This window comes from Vicugna pacos, chromosome 5, assembly GCF_048564905.1.
Source record: "Vicugna pacos chromosome 5, VicPac4, whole genome shotgun sequence".
Lineage (NCBI taxonomy): Eukaryota > Metazoa > Chordata > Mammalia > Artiodactyla > Camelidae > Vicugna > Vicugna pacos.
In genome coordinates this window covers 3,863,660-3,875,756 of record NC_132991.1, presented here as the reverse complement: position 1 = coordinate 3,875,756, position 12,097 = coordinate 3,863,660, and the positions used below count along the sequence as shown (strand labels likewise).

The window sequence follows — 12,097 nt, the reverse complement described above, 5'->3', positions numbered from 1 at the left end:
AGGACATCAGTCTCCATCTGTTCCCAGGCTGTCAAGTCCAAGAAGCACATCCCGGTCCATGTCACCTTGGCGACTGGAGAGAGCCTGACCGTCACGGTGGACTCCGCCTCGACGTCTCGGGAAGTCTGCCTGCACATCGCCCGTAAGCAGGGCCTCGGCGACCACCTGGGCTTTTCCCTGCAGGTTGCCGTGTATGACAAGGTACTGGCCGGGGGTCCCATCCTCTGCCCGCCTCCCTTACACACACAGGCCAGCCTGGCCACAGTTAGCCCTCCTGGCTCCAAACACAGACACAAACACAAGCTCTCCCACACAGACCTGCCTCACAACCAGGCAGCCTGTCCCCCTGCCCCAGCACTCACACCCTCAGCCTTGTGGCTGTACCCTGGCCCCAGATAGTGGCACCTGCACACCTCAAAGGTCCCCTGCCATGTCCCAGCAGCCCACATCCTGTGCAGGAGCTCATACCCCGTGCAGCAGTGTGGAGGGACACACCGGCACAGGCCCACCCAAACCCCACATCATTGCCTTCCGGATGCCCTGACCCTCAGGCCCACAACCTCAGACCCATACTCACTCACACCGACCAGCCAAGGCATTTGGACCCAGTCACGTGGGCACACGCCTCCTGTGGGCGGGGCCGTGGGGTGTTTGGGGGTGATTGACAGGCCACGCCCTGTGGGGGAGGAGCCCCACAGGGTCCAGAGGGTGCTATCCTCCCAGCGCGCAGGCCTGCGTGGAGGGCGGGGTCCCCGGGGCTGGAGCCACAGTGGTCGCTCACCCCTGCCGCCCCGGTTCTGGCCTCAGTTCTGGTCCCTGGGCAGCGGGCGCGACCATGTGATGGACGCCGTGGCCCAGTGTGAGCAGCTGGCCCGGGAGAGGGGCGGGAGCGAGCGCCAGGCGCCCTGGCGCCTCTACTTCCGGAAGGAGTTCTTCACCCCCTGGCACAACTCCCGGGAGGACCCCGTCAGCACCCAGCTCATTTACCGTCAAGTCCTCCACGGAGTCCGGTCCGGAGAGTACAGCTTCGAGAAGGTGAGGGGACCACGGTGCCAGGGCGCTGAAGCCACGCGCATCACACAGCCCCAGGGAGACAGTTCGCAGACGGGGCCGTCTGGACCAGCTGGGGCGGCGGCCACCAGGGACGCCCCCCGGGAGGCAGAGGGGAGCGTGGCGGGCAGGAGGCCCAGGGAGAGGAGTGGACCCAGGAATGTGTCCGCGAGTGCCGGGCCCCGGGCCCCTCAGGGCGCAGCTGTCCCTGCCTGGGCCTCCATCTCCTTCCTCAGCCACGGTTCACTCTAGCCTGTGAGGGTGGGTCCGGCAGCAGGCTGGAGAGTCCTGCCATCGGCTCCACCACAGCAGCTGCTTAGGGGACACAGGGCCTGGGGGTCAAGAGCATGGCCTTGGAGCCCCAGCACTTGAATCCGGGTCCCACCTGTGCCTCTTCCAAGGTGTGGCCTTGGAACATTAGGTCACCTCTCAGAGCCTCGGGCCCTTATCAAGCACGTGCAGAGTCACCAGAGCTTTCCTGATGGCAGTGAGAATAGAGGGAGAGGAGGTCGTGCACCTGAGGTCCTGGAGCAGCACTGCCCCTCTTCAGGGGGGGCAGACCTCCCTGGGCTGAACCCAGAGGATGCTCTGGGGATCAGAGGCAGCTGCAGCAGTCTTGGAGGCCAGCCTGGAACAGGACAGTGGGCAGGGAGAGGCGGGGGCCAGGGGACCAGAGGGCAGGCGACTAGGTGGCTTGGCCCAGTTTCAGTGTCCTGGAAAGAAGGGGTCTGCTTGGCACTGGGGCTTCCGGAGGGGAGAGCCTTGCTCTGTGCTGGGCTGTGCTGGTGACTTACACAGCCCCATGCCCAGATGAGTCCCCGCAGAAGCCATGCATGTGGGGACCAGGGAGGACAAGGTGTGGCCTTGCCCACACTTACCCCACGCAGACAGCAGTGTTGTGGCGCCACCTTTGCCTCAGAGCTCCTTCCTGCACACTCACTGGCTCCATAGGGCTGAGAGAGGACATGGGGCGGGGATCACCCGTTGTCCTCAGGCAGAGGGCCCGCAGGGCTCAGGCCAGGGCTGATGGGGGTGGGGTCCCGGCCCGCCAGCCCGAGCACAGCCCACGTTGGGACCTGGTCAGGACGCACAGTGTTGCTGCCTTGTTGGGGAAGGGACAGGTCCTGCCTGGCAGATGTGGCTGAAAGGGTGGCTGCTCATGCTCTCGGCTCTTGCTTGAGCTCCGGTCACCTCTGCTGTGCTGGGGCAAGAGCTGGGCAAGGGGCAAGGCGCTGCAGGGGAGGGTGGGCTCACACAGAACCCCGGGGGGGTTCTGGGCTGTGCAGGAGGAAGAGCTGGTGGAGCTGCTGGCCCAGCATTGCTACGTGCAGTTTGGTGCCTCGGCGGGGAGAGAGGCCATCCAGGTGCTGCTGCCCAGCTGTGTCTCCTCCAAGCTGTACAGGACCAAGCCCCCAGACACGTGGGCCAGCCTGGTCACCGCTGCCCACACCAAGGTCAGCCTCCACGGAGTCTGCGCACTTGGGCTCTGCAGCTCTTTTAGGGGGGATAAGTGTGCCCTGGATGTGTCAAGAGGCTGGAGCCCCCATCATGGGTTCCCCACCCACCACACTGGAGAACAGGAGACTTTTACTTGCCCAGGAGCCTCACCCTGCCTCTTCAGGATTAAACCATCTTGTTCAGGTCCCCTCCCTGTCACAGGCCCCTTCCACCTTCCCTCCTCCTTCCAAGTTGGCATCTTGGATGGATCAGGGCAGCTCAGTGAGGGCACAGACACACACGTGCCCCTCCCAGTCTCCCGGGCTGAGTCAGCGGGCAGCAGCCAGCCTTTCAGCCCTCGGGAGTCCTGATGCTGCAGAGGGAAAAGCCGCTTTCTCCAGAGCCCCCTGAGGGGTCCTCCCCCCCACAACCAGAGCCTCCCCCTTGGCCCTCGCCCGCACTTACCTCAATGTAGGCAGAGGCTTCATTGAATGATCCACCCTGGGTGCTGGGCAAGTAGTCGGCTGGGGGATGATGAGTGATGGAGGTGACATGTGGTGTCCTCCACGCAGGCACCATACACCCAGAAGCGGGCCACGCCACTGGCCGTGCAGGAACAGGTGGTGGACACTGCCCGTTTGCGGTGGCCGCTGCTCTTCTCCCGACTCTTTGAAGTCACCACACTCTCAGGTAATGGTTGTGACGGGGGAAGGGAGTGCAGGTGGGGCCCCCGGGGCCAGTCCGGGCTTCACAACCCCGTCTCCTCCGGCCAGGCCCCCGACTGCCCAAGACTCAGCTGATCTTGGCTGTTAACTGGAAGGGGCTGTACTTTCTGGACCAGAAAGAGAAGATGCTCCTGGAACTCTCTTTCCTAGAGATCATGAGTCTCATCACCGACAGGTGGGTACCTGGAGGGAAGGTGCCCCAGACCTCTGTCCCCACAACCTCTGTCCTTGGGGCTCCAGGAGAGATGGCACATGTACAGGACCCGTCCTCCACTGTCCCTGGGCCACACCACCCCGTGAAGTCCTGTGTCTCTGCACTATAACCATGACCAGGGTGGGCAGGGCGCACCCTGGCCACGCTTCTCTATGCCAGTCAGTCCCCACAGCATCCCCAAGCCTGCAGATAGATGAGTCAGGCATCCAGAGGCTGGGGGACTCAAGCTCCCCCAGGCTGGTATCCCTGTGGTGGCCCTGTGCCCCGGCCACTGCATGACCTGCCCAGAGCTGATGCAGACTGGGGTTTGGCGCCACCATTGTCTTTGAAGCCCAAGGGACCCTGAGCTCCGGCTCACCTGCCTACACACACAGCAAGGTCCTGGACTTGGACAGACCCTGCACTTAGCCCTCAGCCCTGCCGTGGCCCTGGACACGCCACTGTGTTCCCTCATCTGTAACTCAGGAGGGTCACCTTCTAAGGCTGTGGAGGGGCCCACACAAGGGGTTGGGTGGAGGAGGCCTCTGGTCATGTCGCACCCTTTTCCCCTCAGGGAGGCCCTGGGTGGGCAGAAACTGTTGCTGTCCACGCTGCACGAAGAGGAACACGAATTCAGGTCCCCTAGCAGTGTGGCCATCGCCGAGCTGGTGGCCTTGTTTCTGGAGGGCCTGAAGGAGAGATCCGTATTCACCATGGCACTGCAGGACAGGAAGGCCACAGGTGCCTGGCCCGGTGGGGAGGGGCGGCTTGCGTGGCCAGGGAGGGCATGGTTGGCTCGGGCCAGGTCTGGGTGGACTGGAGCAGAGAGGGGGCTTCCCCACTGAGCACTGGGGTGGGGGCAGCTGCGGGCCAGGCCCTCCCTTCCACAAAACCAGGGGCTCAAGGAGGTATCTCAGACCCTCTGAGAGGAAGCTCACTGGGAGCTGGGCCTCTGCCCGGAGCAGGGGAGGGGCCAGTGACCCCCCCTGCAGAGACTAGCTGGGCCACTGCCTGTGCCTCGCACACCAGCCCCTCAGCCGCTCTTCTGTCCCATTTTATAGCAAGGACCAGAGGCTTAGAAGGGATGCGGCCTGTTCAGGGCCACCCAGCCCTGGGTGGGTGGAGTATGTGGTGGGGGGATTTAAGCCCCAACTGTCTGGTTCTCTGGGAGCTGTGCTCTCCTGGAAATGAGGCCTCAGAAAAGAGGGTGGTGTGGGGGAGGGGCTGTGCACGGGGGTCTCACAGCAGCAAGAGATGTGAACCCCACCCGAAACATAGTCCCTGCTGCCTGATCCGTCCTCCCAGCTGCCCCGGTGGTAGGGGGGTCCCTTCTCCATTTTACAGAAAGGGAGACAGGCTTAGAGAGGTCACCCATCTCCCCGGCAGGGGTGGTGACTGCCAGTTGGTGTTGTGTCCCCCTTGCCCACCTGCCTCCTGCCTCCCAGGCCACCTCCTGGCCAGCCCTCTGAGCCGACACCCCCAGCTCCTGCCCACGCCAGGAGCTCGGGGAGCCTGAGATCGGGGAGTCCCACCACCACTCACTGTCGGGGTGGCCGTGCTCTGTGTCTCCGGCTCCTATCCCGTCAGCGGAGACTGCCCGCAGGATGCCCGCACGGCCTCCGGCCTCTGCAGAGCCCTGGGTAAATGGCGACTTCTCTGCCCCATGTGCATGTGTGACCTGGATTTGTAGATGATGTCACCCTCCTGCCCTTCAAGAAGGGGGACTTGCTGATCCTGACAAAGAAGCAAGGACTGCTGGCCTCTGAAAACTGGACCCTGGCCCAGAATGACAGGACGGGCAAGACGGGGCTGGTGCCCACCGCCTGCCTCTACATCATCCCGACGGTCACCAAGCCCTCGGTGCAGCTGCTGGTAACGCACATGCTCACCTGCCCTCAGCCGGGCACCCGTGGGCACCTGGGGACATGGCCGGGATGCCCGGCCTGGGGTCCTCACTCAGGGACCTGCTTACCCCCTCACAGAGAGCCCCGTCATCCCTGTGGGTGGTGGTGAGGCTCTAGGTGCTTGTGCAGGGCCTGACACAGCACTTGGCACTGAATAGGTGTCCAGCAAATGGTCATTCCTTCCATCCCTGCCCACCGGCAGTGTTCTGGGACTGAACCCATTCTCACCTCCACCTCATTTAGACCCTGACCCGAGGGGGCTCAAGCCTCCCTACCCTTGAGAACCAGCCCACCCCCGCCCCCACAGCCAGCCCCACAGGGAGGAAGGGCAGACAGGCATTTCTCCGTGCATGTATTGCATGTCGAGTGTGTGCCCCAGGCCCGCAATACAGGACTGAACTCAGTAGCATCTCCGCCCTCAGGGAGCATGTAGACAAATAATGATTTGATGGCAGGTGTACCAACTGCCACCAAGAAGAAGCCCTGGTTGTTACAGGACCAAGTCACAGGGTCAGGGCTTGTCCTGTCCAGGAAGGCGTCTGAGGGAGTGACATTTGTGCTGAGGCCTGAAGGAGGCGGGGACCCCGGCAGGCAGGGCCAGGGTCAGAGATGCCCCTGAGGAGAGATACCCTGGGGAAGGGGAGCCTGATGGGCCTGAGAACCCTCCTAAGGGAAAGGAGACAGGCTCAGAGATGCCTGGTCACTGGTCCTGGGTCACATAGCAGGTGGTACAGGAAGGGTAGGCCCTGGCCTGTCTGGCCCTGTGGTCTGGCCCCTCCCAAGTCCCTGAGGCGACCAGGCCAGGGGAGCCCATGGGAAGGGCCCAGGGGCAGGGGCTCTTGGACACCCAGAGGCCCGTGCCCCCACAGAGCTTGCTGGCCATGTCACCAGAGAAGCGGAAGCTGGCGGCCCAGGAGGGGCGGCCCGCAGAGCTGTCCCCGGAGGAGCAGCCCGAGGAGAAGCTGCACACCCTGGAGGAATTCTCCTATGAGTATTTTAGGTGCCCGCCCTGCCCATCCCCAGGCCCTGGCCCAGCCAGCCCCTCTGCGCTCCCACCTGGCCTCCCCGGGCAGGGAGGGGACCCTCTGATCCTCCCACGAGCGCCCTGGGAGACGGGGACAGTGCCCCGTTGTTTCTTAGCTGAGTGCCATGAGCACAGGGGGCGTCCAGGGGGTGTGGAGCCCAGGTCTCTCCCCAGTGGGTGCCCACGGGAGGGGACGGAGAAGGCCCTCACCCCAGCCTGCATCCCTCACAGGGCCCCGGAGAAGGAGGCGGTCAGCAGGGCCATGTTCCCCGCAGCCCAGGCCCGGGGCCACCTGTGGGCCCACTCCGTGGAGCCGCTGAGGCAGCCTCTGCTCAAGCGTGTTCATGCCAACACTGAGCTACGGGATGTCGCCTGTCAGATCTTCATCGATATCCTTCCCCAGTCAGCCTCTCTGGCCCACACCGGTCCCGCCAAGAAGCCAGTCTCCTGGAGCCCCGGGCAGAGGGCGGGCCGGGGTCAGCTTGGGGACCAGGCTCAGGGTCGTGGTGACCCGCAGTCCCCAGCTTGTTCTCCTTGACGGCCGCACCCATCCTCAGGTACATGGGCGACTACCCCTCCCGGCAGGCCTGGACCTCCCTGGTGCTCACCGACCAGATCTTCTCGGGGGCCCTCCAGGAGGCAGCCCTGCAGGACGAGGTCTACTGTCAGATCCTGAAGCAGCTGACACACAACACCAAGAGGTCTGCCAGGGCGGGGAGGGCGGAGGGCATGCAGGTGGCTGGGCTGGGGCCCCCTCAGTCCTCGCCCCAGCCCCCGGTGGCTGTGCCCACCATTCAGAGGGGGAGACGGCACCAGGTGCGGGCACACAGCCTGCCTGGGCTGTCACAGTGTCAGTGGGAGGGGTTGGAACCCCAGTCTGTCCTGCTGACCCTCCGGGCTGGTCAGAGCAGGGAGGGAAACCGAGCTGCCCAGGGCTCTGTCCCTCCCACTCTCTCTCGTTTGTCCCCTGGGCAGGCCCCAGCTTTCTAAGCCACAAGGCCCTCCTCTGCGTGGAGGTAAAAGTTGTAAAAGCTTTGGTGGCAGTGGGCACCTGGGCAGGGGCCCTCCTGGCTCTGGGACTGGGGCAGGCCTCACGCCCTGTTTCCCCAAGGTACCCAGCTGGCCCCAGCCTCTGGGAGGGGCCCCTCCTGGGCTGACAGGTGCTGCCCCACCAGGTACAGCGAGGAGCGGGGCTGGCAGCTGCTGTGGCTCTGCACCGGCCTCTTCCCGCCCAGCAAGGCGCTGCTGCCCCACGCCCAGAAGTTCATAGACAGTCGGAGGAGGAGGGTGCTGGCCCCCGACTGCAGCCGCCGCATTCAGAGGGTCTTGAGGTGAGCCTGCTGGCCCCCGGATCCTGGGCAGATCGGACTGGGGAGACCGAGGGGCCCCGCCGGCCCTCCAGAAGCTCGTGATCAAGTGGGGACTCTTCCCAGCATAGCACGACCCTCCTCCCTCTCCAGAAGCTGGTGTCAGTTTGGGGAGGCAGAGGCTGCGGGGAGGCCCAGGTGGTCAGTGTAGGTTTCTGGGCACGAGCAACCCTGCCCACACCCCCGCTGCCTGTCCAGACCACAGAGTGAACTGTCCAGCAGCCAATGGGTGACTCTGATGCCCTGAGCCACCTGGGCCCCGACCTGGCCCAGACCCGAGTGGCCAAGCTCAGACTATCCCCTGCCAGTCCGTGTGCCCTCCCACAGTCGGGCAGCTCTTCCCCTGCTGTGCCTGCCCTCCAGTCCCCCGCTGGGTCTCCCATCACTGTGGGAGGGGGTGGGGTGGCCTTGGGAGGGGCCGTGACAGTGGGTGACTGCCTGGGTCGTGGTGGGGAAGGTCCCTGACCCGCCCGATGTCCAGCTGTGTGAGAAGGAAAACACGAGCCCTCCAGGCAGCCTGGGTCTCCTCCCCACATGTGCACCAGGCCCCTAGCCTTCTCAGAGTCTCGGGGCACCTGGGAGATGAGGCCAGGTTGGCCTCTGCTGCCTCCTCTGGGCCGTGTGCTGAGCACCCCAGGCCAGGTAGCTGCCTGGGAACCCGCCCCCCGCCACCCTGCACAGCGGCCTCGGTGGACCTTGTGCTTTGTACCTGGCGTGTAGCTTGGCTTAGAGCAGCTAGTGGCTTGGACTGGCGTGGGCGGGGAGGCGGGTGGCATGTGCAGCGGGCACTGTCTGCTCCAGGACGGGGCCCCGGAAGCAGCCCCCTCACCAGGTGGAAGTGGAGGCTGTGGAGCAGAACATCTCCCGCATCTGCCACAAGATCTACTTGCCCAATGACACCAGCGAGGTGAGCCCCTGCCCCAAGGCCTCGGCCTCCCCGACCCGCACCCTAGAGCAGGGTCCCTCCGCACCTGGGTCAGCCCTGGAATACAGAACACCACCGACGGACACGGCTGTTTTCCAGTACAAATGGACAGTCACACCTTCAGTGCTGGCCTGCCCCTGCCCATTTCCCCCATACTATTCCTCCGCTCCCTAGACCGCTCCTGGTGCCCCACACACGTGAAGAGCACCAGGCACCTTCAGGTGCTCCGGGCCGTGCAGGGGAGGGGCTGGCCGGGGGAGGATGTTGTGCAGAGGGAGCCGGGACTGTCCCAAAGGAGTGGAGGGCATCCTAGGCCAGGCACAGGAGAGAGGAGGCCAGAAGGCCGGTCAGCAAGGCTGAATCCAGGCCGCGGGGGCCCCGCGGGCTTCTGACCCTGCCCTGGGTGTGGGCGAGCAGGGGCTGCTGCTGGGTGTGCCTGCGGACAGAGCTCTGGGTGGCTGCTGGGCACAATGCGGGGGACAGGTGGGAGGTGGGAGATGCCCGCTGAGACCAGGAGGCCCTCACCAAGTGGCAGCAGCAGAGCTCGGTGTTGGGGGCTTGGGGGGGGTGCCCTCACAGCCCTCCCTACGCCTTCCGTGGCCTTAACTACTCTGAGCACAGAGGAGCATGACAGAAAGTTCCCACAGCCAGGCTGCCAGCCTCTCAAAGCAAGTTCAAAAGGCTGGGCCTCTTGGGGCCCCGTGGCACGGAGTCCTGTGACCACACAGCACGAACACCTGGCCAGTTTCTGGAGGGGAAGTCTTGCCCTTCTCGGGACAGGCCGCGTCCAGCCCCGGCCGGCAGCCGTGACAGGCCACGGAGGGTCATCCAGGCTGAGCCGCGTCCTGAGACGTTCACGGGCCGCCTCTCTGCCCAGATGCTGGAGGTGGGCACCAACACCCGGGTGCGGGACGTGTGCGACAGCGTCGCCGGCCGGCTGCGGCTGGCCTCCTGGGAGGGCTGCAGCCTCTTCATCAAGATCGCCGACAAGGTGCGAGGCCAGGGGCCGCAAGGGAAGGCGGGCGGGGTCTCCCACCGGTGCTAAGCCAGGCCCCTCGCTGCACACAGGCTGTTGGGAAGAAGGTGGGTGGGGGTGTGGAATCTAGGGGTGAACAAGGCCTCCCCAGTGTGGCACCTGGCCTCCCTGGCCGGAAGTGGGCTGCTAGGCGGCCCCCCAGACACCACCGCACCTGCAGGCCCCCGTGCCTTCCCCTCCACCCACCCAGGTCATCAGCCAGAAGGAGGGAGACTTCTTCTTTGACTCCCTGCGGCAGGCGTCTGACTGGGCGAAGAAGAGCAAGCCCCAGAAGGAAGGTGCGGGGAGGGCTGTCGGGGGCAGGCTGGGGCGGGGAAGGAGGGGTGTGGCTGGGGTGTGGCGGCCCGGCAGGGCTTGTCTGCCTCCTAGGCCAGGGTCAGAAGGCTCCCTGGCACCTCCTGCAGGCCCGTTCATTCATTCATTCATTCATTCCTTCCCCTTCGTGTCCCCTGGGTCATGGGTCCAGCCAGGCCTGGGGCCAGGTGGTGAGGCCCTGCCCTAGGAGCTCTCCCAGCTCTGGCAGGGGCCGGGCGTGGGGTGGTCCTAGAGGCACAGGGCAGGACGGCAGGGTGATGAGGGGTGCATGGGGGCTGATGCCGTGGGGAGGGCCAAGAACATTCCTGGAGAAGGTGGCCTCTACTCTAGTCTGGGAAAATGAGGACCAGCTAGGGGTCAGGGAGGAAGAGGCCTGAGGCTTTGCATCAGGGGAGGCTGAGGTAGCAAACGCGGCAGCGATGTGAGGGGAGGAGGGGCAGGGAGCAGGGCGCGGGCAGGCTGGGGCCTCGGAGCCTGCTCAGCCAGAGACCGGCTCGGTGCTCACCGCCGCCCCTGTCCAGGGGCCCCTGTGACGCTCCCCTACCAGGTGTTCTTCATGCGGAAATTGTGGATCGGCGTGGCCCCGGGGAAAGATGTGAACGCAGACACCATCCTCCATTACCATCAGGTATCCGGGCAGGCTCCCTCCGGATGGGCATTGGGTCCCCCCTCACTCTAGCCCACACCTGCCCAGCACCTGTGACCTGACTGCAGGGGAGGGAGGCGGCGGAGGGTCCCGCAGTCCCTGGAGCACTGGCCCCTACCCTGAAGTTCCTGATGGCACGGGCAGGGCACAGCCTCCCAGGGGCATCTGGCCCCACACAGCGACTATTCTCTGCTGGAACCTTACCCTGAGGACCCCAGCTTCTTGCAGGCTCAGTCTCCTGGGTCGGGTGGGCTACCACCCGAGCATGAAGTTGGAGGGCTGCGGCAGCCTACAGCCCAGCGTGTCTCTCACCCAGGAGCTGCCCAAGTACCTGCGTGGGTTCCACAAGTGCTCGCGGGAGGATGCTGTCCACCTGGCAGGCCTCATCTACAAGGCCCAGTTTGACGATGACCGGTCCCATCTAGCCAGTATCCCCAAGATCTTGAAGGAACTCGTGCCTGAGAACCTCACCCGCTTGATGTCCTCGGAGGAATGGAAGAAGGTCCTCAGCAGGGACGGGGAGAGGGGTCCTCAGCTGCTGCCTTACGCGGGCCCTGCCGGGGTGCCGGGGTGCCGGGCTGCGGGGCTGGACCAGGTCTGCTGTAGCTGCCTTCCCTACGCTGTGCACAGCCTCGGGGCCTCGTGTGGAGGGCTCAGTCGGGCAGTGGCCCCCACTCAGGCCCTCACAGGCCCTCCCCTCCCTCAGAGCATCCTCCTGGCCTGTGACAAGCACAGGGACAAGACGGTGGAGGAAGCCAAGGTGGCCTTCCTGAAGTGGATCTGCCGGTGGCCCACCTTCGGGTCGGCCTTCTTCGAGGTGAAGGTAGGCCACGCGCCAGGCCCAGGTGTCCTCGCCAAGCAGGCTCCACACAGCCCTGGCTCCTCCCCAACACGTCACATTCGGGAGAGCACGTGTGCACGTGGCGGGTTGCAGGCAGGTGGCTGCCTGGCCTCCTGGGCCAGATGGTGATCGCTGTGCCTCCCTCCCAGCAAGCCTCGGAGCCCTCCTATCCGGACATCATCCTCATCGCCATCAACCGGCACGGGGTTCTGCTCATCCACCCCAAGACCAAGGTAGCAGCAGGGCTGGGGAGGCCGCCACAGGCCTGGGGCTCCTGCCTGGTGGGGCTGCCCTCCCATCCCTCCCACACGGGGCCCCCGGGCAGCAGCTCAGACTCAGGGCCTCGGGGCCCCCGGGCTGCAGCCGGCTCCTACCCCGTGCCCGCTGTGCCCCCAGGACCTGCTCACCACCTACCCCTTCAACAAGATCGCCAGCTGGAGCAGCGGCAGCACGTACTTCCACATGGTGCTGGGGAGCCTGGGCCGGGGCAGCCGCTTGCTGTGTGAGACCTCTCTGGTGAGCCCCAGGCCAGGGGACCTCTGGAGGCCCAGGGTCCTTCTCCCAGCCCAGATACAAAAGACCCAGAGCTCCTGGCACTGGGCTGCCCCTACCCTGACCCGCGGCTGCCACCAGG

At 65.2% G+C, this 12,097-nt stretch overlaps 1 protein-coding gene across 1 annotated transcript in view; it reads left to right on the top strand.

Annotated features, from left to right (window-relative positions):
* The window catches only part of MYO7B (myosin VIIB), an 85,576-nt gene that overhangs the window by 72,828 nt on the left and 651 nt on the right, over nt 1-12,097 (top strand). Inside the window, exons 28-46 of the mRNA XM_072962063.1 lie at nt 28-201; nt 808-1,035; nt 2,337-2,504; nt 3,060-3,177; nt 3,261-3,387; nt 3,980-4,146; nt 5,096-5,277; nt 6,179-6,309; nt 6,565-6,722; nt 6,881-7,034; nt 7,509-7,664; nt 8,502-8,607; nt 9,503-9,616; nt 9,852-9,939; nt 10,498-10,604; nt 10,939-11,124; nt 11,329-11,445; nt 11,613-11,696; nt 11,860-11,979. Coding sequence (XP_072818164.1) covers nt 28-201; nt 808-1,035; nt 2,337-2,504; nt 3,060-3,177; nt 3,261-3,387; nt 3,980-4,146; nt 5,096-5,277; nt 6,179-6,309; nt 6,565-6,722; nt 6,881-7,034; nt 7,509-7,664; nt 8,502-8,607; nt 9,503-9,616; nt 9,852-9,939; nt 10,498-10,604; nt 10,939-11,124; nt 11,329-11,445; nt 11,613-11,696; nt 11,860-11,979 — 2,685 coding nt within the window. The remainder of the gene's footprint in view (nt 1-27; nt 202-807; nt 1,036-2,336; nt 2,505-3,059; nt 3,178-3,260; nt 3,388-3,979; nt 4,147-5,095; nt 5,278-6,178; nt 6,310-6,564; nt 6,723-6,880; nt 7,035-7,508; nt 7,665-8,501; nt 8,608-9,502; nt 9,617-9,851; nt 9,940-10,497; nt 10,605-10,938; nt 11,125-11,328; nt 11,446-11,612; nt 11,697-11,859; nt 11,980-12,097) is intronic.